Source organism: Hakea prostrata, chromosome 10 (assembly GCF_041222555.1).
Source record: "Hakea prostrata isolate BN-2017 chromosome 10, UWA_Hpros_2, whole genome shotgun sequence".
Taxonomy (NCBI): domain Eukaryota; kingdom Viridiplantae; phylum Streptophyta; class Magnoliopsida; order Proteales; family Proteaceae; genus Hakea; species Hakea prostrata.
This window is the reverse complement of record NC_142609.1, coordinates 50710758-50733073: the sequence shown is the minus strand read 5'-3', so window position 1 is coordinate 50733073 and position 22316 is coordinate 50710758. Positions and strand designations below refer to the sequence as shown.

Sequence of the window (22316 nt, the reverse complement as noted above, 5' to 3'; positions counted from 1 at the left end):
AGACCAACCAAAGGAAAGGAGCCTAAAAAATTTTGAACCTCAGGTAACAACTACGTGTCTGAAGAAAACCTAGAGCTAACATCATCGAAGATGGCTTCCAAATGAGAATGAAGGCTCAGGTCCATGGTAGAAGATTTCGCCTCCTAGAAAAACCAAATCTTGGTCGAGATATACAATTTTTATCTTTATTTTATTTATTTATTTTTTTTGAATTTTATTTATGAGCTTTCTTTTGGATTCAAATAGGGGATATTTTCTTATCTATGAAAAATATCTTAAGGAAATGAAATATCATACATGAAATAGTTTCTTAGATGATATTTGCATGAGTAAATGATTGATTTTGGTCCAGTACTAATTAATCTAGTGCAAGACCCCACAATAAGGCAACCACCACCCCGATGCATTGACAACTATGACAATGAAGAATTTGATGACCCCCATTGGTAAAGACGACTGTAGGCAAGCTTATATATCTCACTGTCACTAGAGTAGACACATCCTTTGCTATAGGAGGCACTCTCCTGTAGGGAGGTCAGCTGGATAGGTACCTTCCTGAAAGGAGTTGAGCTGAAAGGTACCCTCACAAAGAGAGGTGACATTACCCTTTCACCCATAGCCTTTGGGGCTTTATATAAACCCATTTTCGTGTTCATTCCTGACATTGAATTTTCCTCCTCCTCTTTCTTTCTCTCTCTCTCTCTCTCCATGTTGTTGTTCTGTTAAGCAGTGAACATAACCTGATACACCTTAAGCAACCTTTCTGAGGTGCAACCTTAAAGGTTGGGCTGACTGATCTTGGGGTGAAGACACTGTAGAACCCGTATTGCACAAATCGGGGGGGTCTAAATACCTTAAAAAAAGTACCTCTGGTATGTTTCAGCTCAAAAGAAGTATTGTGAGAACAAGCGTTCAAGTGTTTTTGCAGATTCCTCAACAATGGTTTCAACACTATCTCCTCCCATCATTGCAACCCTATCCTTTTTTTAATCCATCTCTAGTCTCAAGGTTAATCTTGACAAATCTACTCTTTTCCTTTCTGGGGTGTCTGATCCTCTCCGCTCCAATCCCTTAACCTCTCTGGGTTCAAAGTGGATCTTTTCCTTGTTGTTTATCTTGGTCTCCCTCTTATCCATGGTAGGCTCTCTAGGCACCATTCTTCTCCTATGCTTGATCATATTCGCAAGAGTATTCACTTATGGAAAAGCAGACTCCTCTCCTTTGCTAGTAGGGTTGAACTTCTCCGTTCTGTTCTCCAATCCTCTAACCTCTATTGGTGTGGTATCTTCTCAATTTCCATGTTTATCTCTTCGGCAATGGAATCCCTCTACTGTGCCTTTCTCTGGAAAGGCCAGGAATCCTCTCGATTCCTTCGCCCCATCAGTTGGTCTAACATTTGTCGGCCTAAATTTGAGGGGGGCCTAGGAATTCGCCAAATCCTAGAGGTGAATCCTGCTTCCAGGCTCAAGTTCATTTGAAAATTTGTTTCTAAACAAGACTCCATTTGGGTTGATTGGGTACACTCCTCTCTCCTCAAATCTAATTCTTTTTTGACTGCCCCCATCCCCTCTAACCCTTCTTGGATTTGGAGGAAGCTTCTCCTCTTATGGGGGAGATTGGAGACTCTTTCTATATCTACTCAGGATTTGTTGAAACATATTATTGGTGAAGATCTTTGTCTTCCTAAGATGGTATTCTATTGCAACACCTAACTAACTAACTTCCATTTGTGATCGGATTTGTAAGCTTTGTTTTCTGTGCCTCTATTCACCACATTTGGTGGGAGCGTAATCTCAGGAGATGGACGTCCAAATCTCGCTCTATTGACTTGATTTGGAAAGCCATCTATTTTGATGTTTCCTCTACACTAATAGCTACCCCCATCCCCCTATTGATGATACCACAAGGAACAGATTCATTGTTGTCTCCTGGGGTCTTAGCTCTTCTTTTCGGCCTTCCTCTTAAAGGCCTTATATCGTTGTTTCCGTTCTTTTAATATAATTATTTATTCATCCAAAAAAAAAAAAACTACTTGGTCCTGTAGTAACCTATACTAACTTTATCTACCTACTTGATTTATAGTAACTTATACTACCTTTACCTACTGATTTAGTCTGTAGTCATATATATTACCTTTACTTATCTACTTGGTCCTTAGTAACCCATACTGTTTTACCTACACCACCTGTCCGAATGTTGCTGAGAAGTTTTTCGATATCAAACGGACCTCCCCAGAAGGTAATTTTAATGTGGTCGATTTACACTCTTTTGCAATCAGTTTCGCTACAGCACCCGTTGCTCTAGCTAATTGTCCACCCTTTCCGAGTGTGATTTCTATGTTATGTATGGCCTTGCCTAAGGGCATATCGGTTGAAGTAGACGGTCATGGCAGTGAGAACATCGATGGCCTTCTGAGACGCTTTGTGGAGAGAATATGAGATAACGGTTGGGTGGATTCCACTACTTAGGAGAGTTTGGCACTGCTTCAGAAGAGCACCAGAGATAACAACAACAATTGTGGTGCTGTCTCCGGCGACAATGTCTTGTGACTTAGAAAGCTCGACAAGCATTTTCGTTGCGGGTTGATGGCGTCGTCGTTGGTGATGATAACTTCATCGAGGCTGTGGATATCATCTTATCTACTCCAAACCGTAAATCACCCATAACCCCATCGTAATTACCCTTTGGCCCTTCCCCATCAATCCCCTGCAGTTTCAGCCCCTTCCCCTAGGATCCGAAACCCCAAACCCCCAACCCCCAAACTGCAAAACCCCAAACCCTAAAACCCTAAACCCCTAAAACCCCAAAACCCAAAACCTCAAAATACCCTAAACCCCCAAAATACCCTAAATCCCCAAATACCCTAAACCCCCAATGTATGTCAAGCAAGGGGATGCAATATTGACATGCAAAACTCCAAAAAAAAATTTTTGGGGGGTGGGGGGGTAACCTTGACTTTTCCAACCTTTGGTCAAGGATTCAAACATTTTAGATCAAATCAAACTTAAATTCAAAATTGGTGATCGAGTACGACTGTATGGTCTGTTTTCACTCATTTATTGTTGTGTGTTTTCTCAACTATTTTACTCTGTTAGTTTTTCCTGTAAAACTTGCCATTTATCCCCTCCCAAAAAAAGAAAAAAAAAAAAAAACTCAATTGATTTTATAATTTAAACTAGACAAAAAAATATACAATTTTATTTTAGCCATATCTTTTTTTTTGGTAAACTATTTTTGCCATATCAAGGCTAGAGAAAGCTAAGGATAGTGATTTCTTTCTTTGAACCAGGGCTAACTAAACCTATGAATCTATGATATCCTAGTCTCCTAGATTGAACTTAAACTGTGTTGCAAATGAGTTGAACAAAATGAACTTATGATTAATTGGGTTATTTAATTATTTTAATTAGTAAAAATTTCATTGAAAGAAAGGCCAAGGATTACAAGAACCTTCTATAGAGCATAACTCGAGAAAGCCATTAAGTTGCAAAGTGCCAATCTGTACTGTTTACCACAGTTAGAGCCCGCCTAGCTAAAGCATGAATAACAACATTTGCTGCTCTCATCGAAACAGAATTATTCCAAGCCAAATAAAACCTCTGATCATTCACCATACTTGCAACATTCAATACAAAAAGGACCTGTGGGTTGAGCACCCCTAAGGTGACAGGACTTTGAGCAATTGGATATACATTGGTTAAAAAGCAATTCTTGACCCCCTTTCTGTGAGATAGGGAGTTCAACTTTAGTTTACAATATCAAATATTTCTTGAGTTTCTAACAAACACTTTATCCTATAAAATTGTATATCATTTTTGATTATGCATTGGTATCGATCAAAAAAAATCTGATATCACCTAACTGTAATTTCCTATTGGGTTGGATGGGAAGAATTGAAGTGGAAACTTTTTAAAAATCACATCAATCTGTATCAACATTATTCCAGGGTGGATCTTTGAGATAAAGGTAAGGGTGTCAATCTGGTTTCAAATGGAAACACCATCTCAAAATAAATCCCAGAAATATAAGATTATTGTCATTATTATGCTGATTATATATTTGATAAGATCTAGTTAGGGAGAGAAAGACCAGGATAGCATTCTATTGTGGGGTTGAAGCTTCCAGAGCCTCCCTAGTGTCACACATGAAACTTGAAAGGTGGACAATGTAAAACTATTGCTACAGATTAGGAGATTCAAACATTGAATAATAATCATCATGACTATCATTCTTAAACACTCATTTGGAACCAAACAAGAAAACCTTGATGATGATTTCCTCCCTCTGTGTTTACGGATCATGATCAGCACCACAGATTCGAGGCCGGTGTGTTCTTATCTTCCTTGGTTGCATCTGCGACCACGCATCGCTTTTCTCTTCGGCATTTGACCGAACACGTGTGCCTACAACTTTTGACTCATATTACTGAAACTTTTTCCTGTTCTCGCACGTGCAGTTCATCTTTTTAAATGCAGAACTCAAATCCTTTCTCACAACCTTCCACGATAAGTACATGAGAAGGAAGGAGTACCCGTTCTCTCTCTCTGCATGTGTGCCCTTTGATTCTGGGGGAACAAAGATCGTTTCCATTTTTATTTTTCAACGATCCGTTTCGATTTTTTCTTTTACCGATCCGACTAACAAAACACAACAAGAAATAAAAAATAGAAGTAGATTTAGAATCGGTGGAGGAAAAGACAAAAAATAAAAATAAAATTAAAAACACTTTTTTTTTCGAATAGAATAGGTACCGTAGAAGTTTCTAAGCAGATACAAGCATGAACCTCTATCAGAAAAATAAAGAGGTAATGAACTTGACTTATTTTCTTTTCTCGTTCATCCTTGATCCAACGCCCGATCTTGATCAGCCAGGGATTGGAACCCTTCTCAAAACATATCGAACCAACATCAATACCACAATCCATGGGTTGCTGTAACAGATCATTTGAAGGAGCGGTCGAACATGGATATCTAGAAAAATAAATTCCACTTTATCTGAAATCAGTCCCTTTCCTGTGAAAACCTGTGCCAGGTGAGCTGCACAAGAAACCTAAATAGAACAATGGAAAGATGTGCAGAACAGATATTTTATGCTAATTGCTGAAACATATAGCTTGCCCTCAACTAATCTTGCAATCGCTATCACTACCGAATGAATTGCTAATATACACGGCAAGTGGGAACACTAAAAGGTTAGCTTAAAAATCTAAAAACACCAGCAGGAAAGGAACAATTAGGCTTGCAGGTAACCACTAGATCATGCAAGCAACTCACCAGTGTGAGTACACGCTTTGAGACCACCTACAGGTATAAATTGAATACTAATTACACTTTTCTACAGCAGTGCAGCATCATCACTATTTTCTGCAACACCAATCAACATTGTGTACATCAATTTTCATCTTCGTCGAGTTGAATTTGAGTGTTGGTGGTGCATTTGGGCAGCTTTGCTATCATTCCGTATCCTATCTGCATACATGGGTAGGCGAACAATCTCACCAATTTCATTTAACAAGACATCTTCTGTGATGTTATCCTTTATGCTTCGCATCACCTGTCCTCGATCAAAAAGCAGCTTAGTGCAATACCCAAATCATGCTTAACATACAGACTAAAAAAATGACTTTAATGTACCTTCTTATAAGTATTGAAGTCATTTGGAGTTGATTTGTCTACCCTTATGCGCATACAAACCCATACATTGACCTCAGAATTCCATGAACACTCTATGATCTTCCCTGAATATGCAGAGGGATCTGATTCACCTGTAATAGACAGGGCATGAAGCTCAATATCAGCTTTAACAGGAGTCTATAAAGAGAAACATATTGTGCCATAGAGTGTCGATAATAAGCACCAAACTTCTTAGCTATAGAAAACTTGCTTTCCGAAAATTACAAGGAATTAAAGAAAATTCATATCAACCTTCAAACACAACTCGATTTCCATCCATTAGCTTCCTATTTCCTCGTTCATGAAGATAAAGTAACTGTCTATCTTCATCTTCCACCTGTACAAACATGCACCTCTCTATTGTTAAGCAACATAAAACAGACAGGTAAACTGTCCGTCCTTGAGAAATGCTGAGCATAACTTGACAAATTCAATGCAACAAACCTCAAATAGAAAATCAACCGAGTTCATTTCGGGGTATTTCCACTTTAAAAGGCCTTCATGGGTACGAGGAACGTAAGGATCATCCCATCCCTGGCAGAGAAGGTCAATCAATAAATAGCAATAAAACCAAACAAAGAGATAAGTTTAATAAATTGTCTAGTTATCTTTAGTATTGAATTAAACTATTAGTCAATCTTTACCAAAAAAAAAAAAAAAAACTATTAGTCAATAAATAATGAAAAAGTAGGGTCCAGAAATCAGTTTTCATGTAACAAAATGAGCTGGGAGCTATAATTGCTGTGTACAGGAATATATCATGCAGTCTTAGTCCACATCTATGGACCACATATGTGTGTGCGTGTATGTATATGTATTTTACACCAAGGTATTGCTTGATGCCAAAATATACGATTAATACCTGAAAGATAAGACCATCTGCATCATGTGATAGCCTTGGGATAAATTCCTTTAAAACCTTGTTAACTGTAGATAGCAACCAAAAGTCCTTTCTCCTCACCTGATTCCATAGGCAGTCAACAATACCCATTAATAACGACAAGGTTGGGATGAAAACCACATCAGTAGGTAGTATAATTTTAGTTCTACAACATACTCTGAACGGTTCCAGGTCATATCTGTAGTAATGATATCTACTATGATGTATATGCTGTCGTTCAACATTTCGAGGTTCAATCACTTCTTTTTCAAGCATCTTCCACCTTTCATGGAAGGGCCGCTGCATGATATTTGAGGATCATTACTTTGTAGTTGAAGAGCAAAAAGCAGCAATAGAAAATAATCACCAAAAAGGAAAGAGAGAAATCTTTGCAAGTCAAAGAACACTTAAATTATATAATACCAAAACTCAAAAAGCCATTTAGTGTTTTAAATCCATTCCAGTGAAAAAGCCTTTGTCAATTTTGAGAATTATTGTCAGAGTAAGTTTATATAGATATATCTAACCTCTACAATAGACACCCCGTTAATTGCCATCATATCATAGATCAAGTATCTTCTCTCCTGCTTCTGGGTATCTGGAAGAGTGTCGATTATCATCTCACCATCAAGCAATGTTAAGTTGTGAGTCTTCTCGGCTAGACCCTTAAAAGAAAAATGTTATAAATTAGATTAAGCACAATTCTCCATTACATAACATAAATTTCAATTTCTCAGGGCAGCAATTTACCACCTCATTTGTGCTTCTTGTTGGAAACCGCATTTGCACCCTTCGGAAACAGAAATTTCTATCAATCAAGTAACATCCATCGTATGTTAAAAGCATCATGTAGCGTGTCCCATCAGCTTTCCATGTTGCATAGTAATAACGTTGCCTTAATAACTGTAAATTGTCCCTGAATAATATAAAACAAACACATAAATTATATGTAAATCACTCGAATATACAGATGTCCCTTACATGATTGATTTGTAGGGAATCATTAGAACACAAGTATACATCAGAACGATGAAAACTAACCCCAAACAAATTGTGTAATAAAATGAGCAGAAAAAGAATGTTATACTAGGTAACTGAATTGAGTAGATATTCATAAAAAAATGAAGCTAAATCTTAGCACAAGAGCAACTGTACAAACAACTATTCAGAAGAAACAATATCTGAATAATATCCAAAAGGATTGCTTGTTTGGCAACGACCAACACTTTCAAAGAAGAGGCCATAATTTCAACTATCCTTCGCACCAAACTACCAAAAATACAAGAGCAATAATTTTGTATACTCAGCAAAATGAAAATTTGTGTCCTGTAACCCAATAAGAAATCTGAACTGGCACAGCAGCACATAGTTTCTCCATGTTGCCTGTTGGATGGTTTACACAAGCTCGTGGGTAGATAAACCCCAAGGTAGCATCCATACATGTCCAGTCCACATTTGGTTCAACTCAAATACTCAATTCTGACCAAGAAAAAAAATTGGTTTCAATGTACGTGTCTACTCCAATCTCCGATCCTGAGGTGCAGTCTTTAAGAACTGTACCGCGGTGACATGCATAAGCTACTTTTCATTCTCTATTCCATTCCATCAACCCCTAGCCTGCAAACCCAATTTAAAATTGGTTGGTTGGTTTTAGTATGGCCTTTGTGCAAAAGATTGTAGGGCCAGAGTTAGCTGGTTAAGTCTTCCTTAATGACAGGGTAAGACAAGATCATTTTTTTCTCTTATTTTATTCATCTGCCTGGTAGATACTGTGAGATAGGATTCTAGGCCACTTGTGATGCATTCTCTAGTTGAGTTTGTCAAGATATGCATGACTTACAACTTCAGCGATAACCACATTATGTGAGGTCTGCCCTGGATTTGATAAAATCTGATTTTATTCCCCCCAGACTTTATTTTATTTCCTCAGCTTTTATTTATTAGATCAAGAGATTACCTTCTATTTTCTGCAGTCTCTATTTTTATGTAGCTTGACTAGCAAGCAGAACTTTCAGAGTTTAGTTTCCTTTTTGGTTATATTAAGTGTAACCAGATTTAGGAAGTGTCCTAGATCTGGATTCTCTTCAGCTATTAATATAACAACATGTGAAGGACAGAGCTATTCCATGCAACTCTCCCTTTTCACTTCTCTTCTTCAGTTCTTACCCCTTTCTGGTTCTAAACATTTTATGGCTCCAGTTTCATAAAACTAAAATGGTATCGGAGCCAAGGTTTGAGGTTTCGGTTTCGAGGCCAGTTTCAACCTGGCCAAAAACCGAAATCTCGAGGTTTTGACCGAAATGTACTTTTCGAGCAAGGTTTCAGCCATAGGTTTCGAGGCTTATATGGCCACTATTTCATCTGATTTATTGTCTCCTACCTATTTAAAGCATAATAAACACAATGGAAGTTGGCAGAAAACCATTGCAATGATATCATTTAAGAATAATAACAAATGATTGGTTCCAAGAGGTACAAATTGTATTGCACACATGCATAGAATCATCAGCATACATGACTTGCTTGATAGAACGGTTACATATAGAACATGTCAACAAAAAAAAATGACCAACAAGATCAAGTAACGGTGTCTCACATATATTAACTTGTATACATATGTATTTTGAATAACATAATTTTTAAAATAAAAAAATTATAAATTTGGTAGCAATAATAAAAAAAAAGTTCATGCACCTCCATCTTACTCCTCCTTCTTCCTCTCCTCTCTTCCTTACCATTATCTATGGCTTCAATAGGTCTCTCGAGCGTTCCCCTCTTTGGGTGGATCTCCGTTCCGTGGCTTCTTCCTGGGGGGCTCCCTTTGGGGTTGGTGGTGACTTTAATATTGTCCGCCATTCACATGAGAGGGTTGGGGGGTCCCACCCTAACCCGGTGGCTGTGGATGCTTTCAACTCTTGCCTTGAGGATTCCGGCCTCCCCGATCTTTGCTGGTCTGGCCATCTCCTCACGTGGCAGAACAGGAGAATCGGCGATGCCCGCATCGCCTCCAAGCTCGACCACTTTCTGGTTAATGAGTCCTGGCTTTCCTCCTTTCCTACCTCCCATGCCAACTTCTCCTCTCCCGGTCTCTCCGACCACTCCCCATGCATTCTCCATCTCCTTGACCCTCTCTCCTCTGGCCCCAAGCCCTTCAAATTCTTTGACATGTGGGCATCTAGCCCCTCTTTTATCCCCATTGTCACCGAGGCCTAGAACCAGCCGGTGCATTGCAATTCTCTCCCTCTCATTGCCTTGGACCGCAAGCTCAAAAATACCAAGCTTGCCCTGCGATCTTGGAACTCCTCCACCTTCGGTAATATCTCCTCTGAAGTCTCCACCTGCTGTTCTAATCTCTCCAAGGTGTCCAACATCTCCTCCATGTGAGCCCCTCGAACCTTCTCTTGCTGAAGAAGAGAGAGTGCGCTTTCCGCTTCCCTCTCTTCCCTCTCCTCTCAGGAGGAAAGTTTCCTTCGGCAGAAAGCGAGAATCAAATGGCTTGACCTTAGGAATGCCAATATTGCCTTCTTCCATCGCTCCCTTAAAGGTTGCCTGAACTTCAATTCCATTCCCCATCTCCTCTCTAGAAGCGGATGCTGGATCTCGGATCTTCCCAGTATCAAGAATGAGGTAGTCTCCTTCTTCTCCAGTCTTCTTTCCCCTCCCTCTCTCCTTACCTGGCCTTCCCTCCCTCCCCCCCCCCCCGACTAACAAACTTGTTTCGCTGTCAGATCAAGTTTTCTCTGATCCATCCCTACCCCTGAGGAAATCACCTTTGCCATCCGGTCTCACAAAGCCAACCGAGCCCTTGGCCCTGATGGGTTTAGTATAGGATTCTTCCTGTCTACTTGGGACTTCATTGTTAACGATCTAGTCCTTGTCATCCGCAATTTTTTCTTCAATCCTTCTCAGCTCTCCTCCATTAACCAAACTTGCATCTGTCTCATTCCCAAAAAGCTTGGTGCTTCTGCCCTCTTTGATTTTCGCCCCATCTCCCTCTACAATGTCATCTACAAATTCATTTCCAAGATTTTTGCTAACCGGATTAAGAAGATTATCCCCTCTCTTGTGAGCTCCAACCAATCTTCTTTCATTTCGGGTCGTAGCATCTCGGATAATATTATCCTTTGTGCAAAAATTGTCTGAGGTTTCGACAGATCGTCCCATTCTTCAACTACTCTCCTGAAAGTTGACCTTCATAAAGCCTTCGATTCTATTCATTGGGATTTCATTAGTGAGGTCCTCTCCGCTATGAGATTTCCTCCGTCCTTTATTCATTGGATAGAGATTTGTATCTCTAACCCCCACATCTCCATCATCACTAATGTTTCCCTGCTGGATACTTCCCATTGAGGGTGGGAATCCACCAAGGTTGCCCTCTCTCCCCTTATCTTTTCTCCCTTGCTGTTGAAGTTCTCTCCCGCATCCTTCAATTCAACACGGATCAGCACCTAATCTCTCCCATCCCTAAGTGCAAATCCTCCAATCTTTCCCATCTTGCCATTGCGAACGATCTCATGATCTTCTCCAAGGCCGACCACCAATCTATATCCACCATTGTCTCCTCCCTCTCCTCATTTGAATCTCTATCCGGCCTCCGTGTCAATATTAGCAAATCTACTCTTTTTCTCTCTGGAATCACGAACTCCATTCGTGCCTCTCCTGCAGCTATCAGGGTTTAGCCCTGGCTCCTTCCCTGTGACCTACCTTGGCCTCCCCCTCATTCCCGGCAGGCTCACCCGCCACCATTGCTCTCCCATGCTCGACCATATAAGGAAAAGCTCCAACTCTGGAAAGGAAAGCTTTTATCCTTTATGGGAAGAGTCGTGCTCATTCAATCCGTACTCCAAGCTTCTTACCTGTATTGGAGTGGTACCTTCTTCATTCCCAAATCCATTATCCAGTCCATGGAATCCCTCTTCTGTGCCTTCCTCTGGAAAGGCCAAGAATCCTCTAGCTTCCTCCATCCCATCTCTTGGTACTCTGTATGTCGTCCCAAATCCGAGGGAGATCTCGGGATTTGTCGAATCCTTGATGTCAATATGGCATGCCTTTTGAAGCTCATCTGGAAGATTGTATCTAAGCATGATTCAATTTGGGTTTTGTGGGTCTACTCCTACCTTCTCAAGTAGGATTCCCTTTGGACAGTTTCTTGTCCTCCTAATCCATCCTGGATTTGGAGGAAAATCCTTCTCCTTTGTCCTTGGGCTCTCACTGCTATCTCCATCCAGATCTCGCTTGGATCTTCCATTCTTTTTTGGCTTGACCACTGACATCTGTTGGGCGTTCTCTATTCTCTCCTCGGCCCTCGCACTGTCTATGAGACTTGAATCCCAAGTCTATCACCCTTGATGCCTTCATCTCCAATGGATCTTGGTCCCCCCCTCCCCCACCCCCGCCTCACACATGTTTGGAATGCCCACCCCTATCCTTTGTCAGCCGCATGACTCCACTATTTGGTCCCCTTCCCCTACAAAATCCTTCACCACTGCCTCCGCCTGGAACCTCCTTCGTACCCATCACCCCCTGTTCCCTGGTCCCGGTTGGTTTGGTTTAAAGGTCACATCCCCCGCCATTCCCTAACTCTCTGGAGGGCTCTCAACCTTGCCCTCCCTACCCAATCATTGCTCATTAGCCGCCATATCCCTGCCATCCCTAACTTTTCCCTTTGTTGGAATGCCATTGAGAACATTAATTAAGCACCTTTTTTCTCCTGCCCCCTTTCCCAGTCCCTATGGGACAGAGCCCTAGCCTCCATCTGGCCCCGCTCTAGATGATCTCATGGTTTTGCTCGGGATTGGTCTTGGACCTTGAGAAATTTTGCTAGTTACTCTATTTGCGATCGCCTTGGCAAGCTAGTTTTTGGTGCCACCATCTACCATCTTTGGTGGGAGCGTAACATTAATAGATAGACTTCCAAATCTCGCTCACTTGACTTGATTTGGAGTGCCATCTACCTTGATTTATCTTCCAGATTGCTGTCTATTCCCCAACCCCCTGTGATTGACTCCCCTAGAAATAGGTTAATTGTTAGTTTATGGGATCTCAATTCATCTTTTATTCTACTAGTTGTTTTTAATATAATTATTTATTCATCAAAAAAAATAAAAAAAAATCAACAACACGCAGTCATAGATGATAGTCTTAGACTAAACATTATTAATTTCAAAACAATACAAAATCAATTAAGGCATAACACCCCCACCCCAAAAAAAAAAAAAAACCGAAGGAAGAAATTTTGGAACTATTGGGTATGGCTCATACTTGACATTTTGTTGGCGATGGACACGGGGGTTCGGGGGGCAGCAACTCGAGGCTGCGCAGAGGCCTCATATCACTTTAGGCCTTGGAGTTTTCTTTATACTTTGGGCTTGGGCCCATGAATAGCTATTGTGGCTTAAGAGGCATTTGAAGGCAAAGGAGGAACAAAATAGGTGTTTGAAGGCAAAGGAACTGTGGAAGTAGGGGAAATGAGGTAGAAATCACCAAATACAAGAGAGATCAGCAAATATTGATCAAAACCTAAGCAGCAAAACCAGGGCGGAAAGATCCATTCCTACGATATTTCATAGTTTTGACTGAGAGAGAGAGAGAGAGAGAGAGAGAGAGAGGATCTTACAAGGAGTAATCAACCGAAACATCAAACTATTTCGAAATCCCGAAGGTTTCATTCTGGTTTTGCAAAAAATCAATATCTCGGTCGTTTGAAATTAGTCCCCCATGATTGGAGCAATATCCATTGCTGTTCTGTGGGTCAGTTAAGGTTTTTACTTTTTCAGTTCAGGTTTTTATTTTTTAGTTTGAAGAATGAAACCCTCATTCTTAGAAGAAGATGAACCAGGGTTTCCAAGAAGATTACATGGGTTGCTACAATCTAAATCGGTACCAGAAAAACACCTGTTTTACCTTTTTGGTTCCAAATGGCAAGAAAGATGGAGATCTCCTGCTGTAGTTGATATTCCGGGTTGTTTTAAAAATTCATCTATCCTTCCGCTGGCATGTTTCTCATGTTCTAGTGAAGCAGAATACTCCTCTGACGTATCAGGTTCTTGAATCCGCCAGAAAATTTCTGATCCTTTTCTGCTGCTGTTGCTGCTATGATTTATGTTATTTTCTAGTTTGAAGGTTGGGTACAAGAGTATATGCTGTCTTGTGGAGTCAATGACAGCTCCTACTTTACGCTTTCTTATATGTTTATTGATTCGTTGAACCAGTTTGCTCATTCAAGGCACTCGGTGTCGATTATCCTTGTTTTCTCTTGCAATTTATGTTTGGTTGTGAACAAGTAGAGGGAAGATAATTATCTTCTCGCTAGGTAAGGTTGTGGCTGGTTGCAAAATATTGAAAAGTTCTAAGTGGTTTTACAAGAACAGATTATGCCCCTTCCTCTCTTGGATCTGGTAACAGAAGGCTGAGGACAACCTCATACAATAACAACAACAATAAGCCTTGTCCCAACTAAATGGGGTCGGCTACATGGATTATTGCCTTCCAATCAATTCTGTTTGAGGTCATGCTAGATACAAGGCCTAAGCTATGCATATCATTTCTCACCAATTCTCTTAAGGTTATCTTAGGTCTACCCCTACCTCTTTTAGTTCCTTCAATCTGGATTATATCACTTCTCTGTACAAGGGCATTTATAGGTCTCCGTTGAACACGGTCGTGCCACCTCATACGACTTTCCCGAAGCTTATCACTTTTGGGAGCAACTCCCAAACCAACTCTAATATGACAATTCTTTATCTTATGCTTCCTAGTTTTGCCACTCATCCATCTTAGCATCTTCATTTATGCTATACTGAATTTATACGATTCTTTTTGACAACCCAACACTCAACACCGTACAACATAGCTAGTCAAATGACAGTCCTATAAAATTTTCCTTTAAGCTTTAATGGAATACGCTAATCACACAAGACCCCAAACGCACCTCTCCACTTCATCCACCCTATTTTGATTATTTGGAAAACATCAGCCTCTATATTACCTCTTTTATTTATGATTGAACCTAGGTACCTAAAAGAATCACTTTGAGGAATCTCCTTATCGTCAAGTATCACCACCTCATCATCTGCCCGATCATGACTAAAGTTATAAACTAGATATTTTGTCTTCGTTCTAAATTCAAAGCCTCTTAATTCCAAAGATGTCTTACATGATTCTAACTTGGTATTAATCCCCACTTGAGTCTCATCTATCAACAATATCATCAGCAAAAAGCATATACCAAATGACCACATCTTGAATGTCTTTGGTTAATTCATCAATTACAAGTGCAAATAAATATGGGCTTAAAGTTGATCATTGATGTAGCCCAACTGCAATTGGGAATTCATTACTTTGTCCCCCCATTGTTCTTACACTTGTCACTGAACCATCATATATATCCTTAACTATGTTTACATATTTATTTGCAACACTTTTTTTCTCTAGTACTTGCCAAATTAACACTCTAGGAACTCTATCATAAGCTTTTTCTAGGTCTATAAATACCATATGAAGGTCTTTCCTACACTCTCTATACCTTTCCACAAGTCTCCTAATTAGGTAAATAACCTCCGTTCTAGACCTTCCCGGGATAAACCCAAACAGGTTCCCGAAATTGTGGTTAAGTGTCTCAAATGGTTTTCAATTACTCTCTCCCATAATTTCTTAGTATGGCTCATTAGTTTAATGCCTCTATAGTTTTTACAGCTTCGAATATCTCCTTTAATTTATAAATTGGAACCACAATGCTTCTCCTCCCTTCACCTAGCATTTTCCATGTGCTCATAATCTTATTAAACAACTTAGTCAACCAAACTAGACCGCGGGTTCCTAAGCTCTTCCATACTTCTATTGGGATTTCATCAGGAATCCAGGACCTTGTGCCTTGCCTAGTTTCATCCTCCTTAGTGCTTCTTTTACTTCGGACATCAAAACTCTCTGCATATATGTTTGAAAATTGGTGCCTTGGTGAATGGTGTTATCGTCCGAATCAAAGGTATTTGAAGCATGCTCATTTAGTAAACTAAAGAAATAGATTTCCCATCGTTTCTCAATATCCTCATCACATACTAGTACTTTACCATCACCATTTTTAATACATCTAACATGGTCAAGATCTCTAATCTTCCTATCCCTTATTTTAGCTATCTTATAAATAGATTTTCCCCTTCCTTCGTGCCCAACTTATTGTATAACTCTTCATACTTCTTCTCCCTCACTTTTCCCGCAATTTTCTTAGCTTCATTTCCAACCAACGTACACCTTTGTACACCTTTGAAGATCTTCAACATCCTTAGTTCTTTGTCATGTCTTAAAAGTAGCTTTTTTATTCCTAATGATAGCTTGAACCTCACTATCCCACCTATAAGAATGGGGTTTTCTTTTTCTTTTTTTCACTTAGGACATCTTTAGCCACCTTCTTGATACATATAGCCATCTCATTCTACATCGCATTAGTGTCCCTCTCAAAACCCCACTTTCCTTGTTTGACTACTTCATTAGCAAAAGATTTCAAGCACTCACCTTTCAAGTTTCATTGTCTTATCCTGTGATAGTTAACCTTGCGTCTTTTATGAGTTTATGGGGTTAGACACATATCCAAGACCACAAGTCTATGTTGTACAGGCAACCTCATGCATTTCTAAATTCTAATTCCCTTTATACTTTTTGTTGTACCATCACATTCTATTATTAATCCCCCAATATTCTTATTTATTCTCTTTTTCCTAAGCCATGCCCTTCTTTGATTCCACCTTTTATATCCTATTTTCATAGTGGTTGCTTACTGGTTGTATGACCATCAAGGAGGTCAAATTACGCCTCTTGTTTCCTTCTGTATTTTCATATTTAATTTATTACTCCATCATTCTCAGATAATTTACATCTTTCCATTTAAGAATTTCTCCTTCCAAGTTATCCTACATTTATAAATCTAATTTCGTTCATAACCTATTACTTGCTTATTTACCGATGGCCCCTTGAACATATTCTGATTATTTACAATACTGCCATTATTTATGTTTACTTTCTATGTTGCACTTGCTTGGTGATAACTACTAATTGCCATTCTAGCAAACTTTGAATTGCGTCAAGTTGGGATTTGTCTTGTCATTGCCATGGGATGATTACAGATATATCAGGCTTTTATTTGTTGGTTGTCTTGAGATTTTGCTTCTTACTTGTCCATGTATAATGATACATGTAAAGTGGCAGATTTGAGAGTTATTCTATATCTACTCAAGACTAGACTATTGCCTGTGGAGACTTTTATCCTAAGATGATATTCTATCACAACCAACCACCTACTTCATCTACAATAAAACATATTTCCTTTCACCTACCTACTTCGTCTACAAAACCTATATTGTTCATTTGGCTCATAGAAACCCATATTTGACTTACAGAAACCTTGTTTGAGGCTCTGCTTTTGCCTTTGGTTCAGTACAATTACTACCTACTACCTATCCTTGCCTTCTTGTGAAAAGCTTATGTGCGAACATTGGAGCTACACTTTTTCTCTTCTTCTGGGGACATTGGAGTTGCATGTTTATCTTCTTTTGTGGAAATTCCTACCTAATACTTCCTGTGATGCAACATTTTTGAGACAATTGCTAGTTAATGAGGATGGGGTTCATGTTCACTGCTGCCTATTGTCCTCATTGTTGGGTGGTCCGTTCAACATGAAGAATATTCAGTTGTTGAATATCTCTGGGAGTTCTCTCAGTGCTCTACTACTACTACTTGCGCTCAAGATTAGGAGAGGTCCTTTGATATATGTTCTTGTTGTTCCAAGCCGGAGCATTTGACATGTATACTCCAGCTTGAGGGTGTGTTAAGATATGCATGACTTACCATTTTATAAATGGCAACCACATTATGTGGAGTCCACCCTAGATTGGATAAGATGTGATTTTATTCTGATCAGACTTTATTCACTTTCCTTATTGTTATAAAAGTGCATCCAGAATTAGGAAATATCGTTAATCTGGATTGTTTTCAGCAACTAATAAAACAGCATGTGAGAGGTAGAGCTATCAATGTAACTCTCCGACCTCCTTTTCACTTCTCTTCTTCACTTTTTCTTCACCTTCACCTTTGGTTTTGCACTTTCTTCACCTCTAATTTCATGAGACAGCTCCTCCAAAAATTTATATCCTAAATTTAGGTCCACCAAAACTCACACTGTTAAATTTATAGTTAAAAGCTCATTCTGAAATACATATCTATATTCATAACCTTGATACGGGTATTCTTTTACATGTAACCCCCTTGAAAGATGTGTCAAACTTGTGGCACCCCCTCAAAAAACCACACCTTACATTTAGGTTGTCCAACACTCACATTGTAAAGTTTCAATTAAGAGTTATTGTTAGATGACCTTAACCTTGCTTGTTATGTGTATAATTGAAATTACAATTTTGCCCTTCAAAAGTTGGGGGGGGGGGGGGACCAAAATTTCCTCTTATCATTTCTTATCTTATCCATCCTAGTTTTGCCACTCGTCCATCTTAGCATCCTCATTTCTGCTACACTGACTTTATCTATATGATTCTTTTTAACAACCCAACACTCTGCACCGTACATCATAGCTGGTCGGACAACGGTCCCATAAAATTTTTCTTTAAGCTTTAATAGAACACGCCGATCACACAAGACCCCGGATGCTCGTCTCCACTTCTTCCACCCTATTTTAATTCTTTAGGAAACCTCATCCTTTAAATCACCTCTTTTACTATGATTGATCCTAGGTACCTAAAACAATCACTCTGAGGAATCTCCTTATCGTCAAGTATCACCACCTCATCGTCTGCCCGATCATGACTAAAGTTACAAACTAGATATCCTGTCTCCGATCTACTTAGTTTAAAGCCTTTTGATTCCAAAGCTACTCTCCATGATTCTAAAATGGTATTAATCCCCACTTGGGTCTCATCAATTAATACAATATCATCAGCAAAAAGCATACACCAGGAGACCTCATCTTGAATGTCTTTGGTTAATTCATCAATTACCAATGCAAATAGATATGGGCTTAACGTTGATCCTTGATGTAGCCCAACTGTTATTGAGAAATCATTACTTTGTCCCCCCACTGTTCTCTCACTAGTCATACATATCCTTAACAATATCTACATATTTACTTGCAACACTTATTTTCTCTAATACTTGCCAAATTAACGCTCCAGGGACTCTATCATAAGATTTTCTAGGTCAATAAATACCATATGATCCAAGTACAATACTACAATTACAGTAGAAAATTCTGAACCACTAGCATCAATTCAAAAGTGTAATAGTAAAAGCAGTAAACCACTTAGCAGTAACGGAAGCACCAACCAATATCAAAGAAAGAGCCATTAACTAGAAGTCTAGTAGTATGTCCCAAAGATCCAAAAAGTAGCCATTAACAGAAAATTACTACAAAACTAATGATTATTAATATTTCATCCACTAGAAGAATAACAAAATTGCAGTTGATTCTAGTAGACAGAGAAGCAGGGAAAAACGTGGCTGCAGTAATGAAATAAACTCATGCCAAATTCCTATTTACCAGAAGAAAAGAGGTTGTGGTTGATTATGGTGAAAAGGATATTACCCACAAGAACAGCATAAATAACAACCGGGAAGTAGTAACCATTACAATCCAAAAGCATCTTATAAGTATGTAATCCATAGTACATTGCAAGCCAGAGAGTCAGAGAAAAAAGGAATGGTAGCAGGTTCTTTCCTTAATTTTAACAAACAGCTGATACACAATATAGCATCACAAAATCCTTCCACAGTAGTAAGAGGGAAAACAAAAAGTTCTTTCTAGAATTTAAAGACTAAATGAAATAGTGGCAGCATTATATGATCCAATCAATGACAGTTTTCTATTTATTAGAAGATACAGGATTGCAGTTGATTATGATAACTAGCAAGCGATACGAAGGGCAGGGCGGGGCGGGGGCGGCCCGGGAGGGGGGGGGGAGGAACCAGCAACGCTACTCAAGTATATGCAAGACATCGCAACAATAGCAAGATGGGACCAGTAGTAATAAGTAAAAAATGTCTCACAGTAGCAATTTGCAGGAAAAGAGCTTCCCTAAAATATGAGTAACTGTCAATGCAGGTTGTGCACAAGATTCATAGTCCATTGGACAAAGTGAAAGACACCCTAGAGACGCAGTCAGTTCTCAGAAAAGTGGAATATTTTCCTTGGATCTTGTATCTCTAGTAGATAACAAACTGAACAAATAATGGCAAGAAGAATTTCAATGGATCTTATATCTCCAAATCACAAACTGAACATATAATTGCAGAAACAGCTTTCGTCCTATGGGCCTTCAATAGCAATATTAGATAGACAAAGATCATGTCCTACATTGGTAAAGAAGGATCTTAATTACATGGATAGAGGTAGACACAGGAGGAAAGAAAAACTGAATAGTCAAGAGAAGGAAAGAAGAAAAAAAATCCCTAGGCTTATTAAACCTGCTCTAATACCATGTTAGAATTGCAATACCTATAGGAAGTGAAAGGATATTTCGAAAGAAGAAGAATAAAAGAAGACTAAAGAAGAAGAGAAGAAGAATCAGCAGGTTAGAACAGCACCTTGAAATTCTGGATGAATTCCCGAGAATTATAGGCTCTTTATCTACACACTTCAATTCTCAAATTACAATCCTGTAAGACAAATAATTCTGTCCTCCCAAAAAAAAAAGGAAAAAGACAGAAATATTCTGTCCAAAATAGAAACAACCAGAAATAGAAAGCATGGAAAAAGGAAACTCCAAACTCTAACCATCCAATCCTTGTGCAAATCTAACAACTTTATTTATAGCCTCAACTAAGAAAATAAAAAAGGACTCTATGTTAGAAAACCAATTACAACTCTAGTTGACTAACCAATTCTAACACAACTACTAATTGACTAAGACATTGACTCAAATAAGAAAATAACTAACTCGAGAGGACACCTATCCATATTCTGAGAATAGAAATGGAGTCCTCAAAATAAGGAGGATTATACTAGACCCAAGTTAGGGGATTCCAACATAACTGGGAATCTCACATGACACATAAACAAGGGCTCTTAAATAACTTGCAAAATGCTGATTAGAAAAAGAAAAAAAAAGTAAAATATATCTCAGGTCCAGACACCACCGTAGACTCTATGGAACCCAAGACTAGTTATCACAAGTTGGGCAAAATTACTAAACAACTCCTGGTTGAATTAGGGGTCCTAAGGTGTGGGGCATAAGCCTAGGCCCTATGGAACCCCTGGAAATAATTAACATACTCTTCCCCTCCTTGAAAGCATTCATCTCTTGATTCATGTGCCTATCATATGGCTCTAGATCAATCCTCTGAAAATTTTCAGTGGGAATACATCCTCGCATCTTGCGCTCTTTTATTTTATTTTATTTTATTTTTGGTGTGGGGGGGGGGGGGGTAGCAGGTGTGTTGCTGATAGCACTACTACTAGGCAAAATATTGAAAAAGTAGGAACAGTAGGGATCAAATCTTCAAGTCTAGGGGCTTAACTTTCAAAGAACTAAGGGGGCATAATGAAGTCAACATGTTCAAGTTCAAAGTCATTAACTATGCCCCGGGAATCTTCTTGTTCCATGAATGCTTTCAGGATTACCATCTTGGCAATGGCTTTGTGAACTCCTCCATATACTTAATGACCTGGGGAGGATTCTCCGTTATATACTTAATGTCTTAGGGAGGATTCTCCTCGACATATTTAATTTTCCACTTTGGATGAATATATTCCTTAACAGCAAGGGCCCATAATAGATAATAGGTCAACTAGCTACACCACTAAGTTTGATTGAGGCAATTTCTATAGTCAACAAATCAGCTAAGGACTTTGAATCAGCCACTGACAGATGCAGACCCAGCAGTAATAAACTAGAGACCAGAGGAAGAACCGAAGAAGCAATGCAAAGAGATCTAAACCTACAAAGGTTGTCAACACCCAAGTAACTAGATGCAAAGTAATGGTAATAGTAAAAGAAGAAACTCGAAAGAGTCAGAAAAAAAGAACCTGATATGCAGATTTCAGACTGCAGAAAAACATCAAAATTTTAGAGTTCCCTACAAAGGTTGTGAACAGCCAAGTAACTAGATGCAAAGTACTGATAACAGTAAAAGAATAAACCCCAAAGAATACAAACTGATTGAGTCAGAATAATGGCACCTGAAATGCAGATTTCAGACTGCAGAAAAAATCAAAATTTTAGGGGTTCCGCCAGCCATATTGGGGTACTTTTTGAAATGAATCCAGAGTGAGGCAGCTTAAATTACGTTTCAAGTTCGGCCAACATCTAGTAGAGTAAGTCTTCAAAAACTCAGCAAATCTCACTACCACGATGAGACTTGAAGACACAGCAGATTTCGAAAATAAAGATTCAGCTGTCTCAGGCATAAGGTAGATACAGAACCAGACCTTGAAGATTCACAGGGAGCATATTTCGTACTGTCTGATTAGAAGTAATCACAGGGAGCATGCCAGCAACTGCTGCAATAGGCAAAAGGAGAAAAACCAAAAGAAGACTCAAATATTCGGACTGCTATCTTAACACAAGATCAGAGTTCAAAGCTTGGATTCCAAGTAACAGCAGCAATACAGAACCCAAAAACCAGAGAAAAGATGGAGGGACGAGAGGGAGACTGAAGAAGAATATGTGAGGAGAAGGAAAAGCTGCAGAATTGCACATCTCCCCTACACATCTCATAAATAGTAGTATCAGGTTCAGTTTAGGATAGTTGCACAACCAAATTATAT

General features: G+C 39.1%; 1 protein-coding gene across 9 annotated transcripts in view; it reads right to left on the bottom strand.

The window, feature by feature from the left end:
* Positions 1 to 3856: 3856 nt before the first annotated feature.
* The window catches only part of LOC149003813 (uncharacterized), a 75885-nt gene continuing 57425 nt past the window's right edge, over positions 3857 to 22316 (bottom strand). For 5 of the 9 annotated variants that reach the window (XM_089138945.1, XM_089138946.1, XM_089138944.1 and 2 more), the window contains 8 exons: positions 7304 to 7469; positions 7081 to 7218; positions 6731 to 6853; positions 6536 to 6634; positions 6118 to 6207; positions 5926 to 6010; positions 5635 to 5765; positions 3858 to 5554 (listed from right to left, as the gene is read on the bottom strand). In XM_089138945.1, the coding sequence (XP_088995071.1) occupies positions 5399 to 5554; positions 5635 to 5765; positions 5926 to 6010; positions 6118 to 6207; positions 6536 to 6634; positions 6731 to 6853; positions 7081 to 7218; positions 7304 to 7469 (988 nt within the window). In that variant the 3' untranslated portion in view covers positions 3858 to 5398. Of the gene's footprint in view, positions 5555 to 5634; positions 5766 to 5925; positions 6011 to 6117; positions 6208 to 6535; positions 6635 to 6730; positions 6854 to 7080; positions 7219 to 7303; positions 7470 to 22316 lie in introns of all 9 variants that reach the window. The other 4 variants (XM_089138949.1, XM_089138951.1, XR_016170449.1 and 1 more) reach the window with 3 other exon arrangements.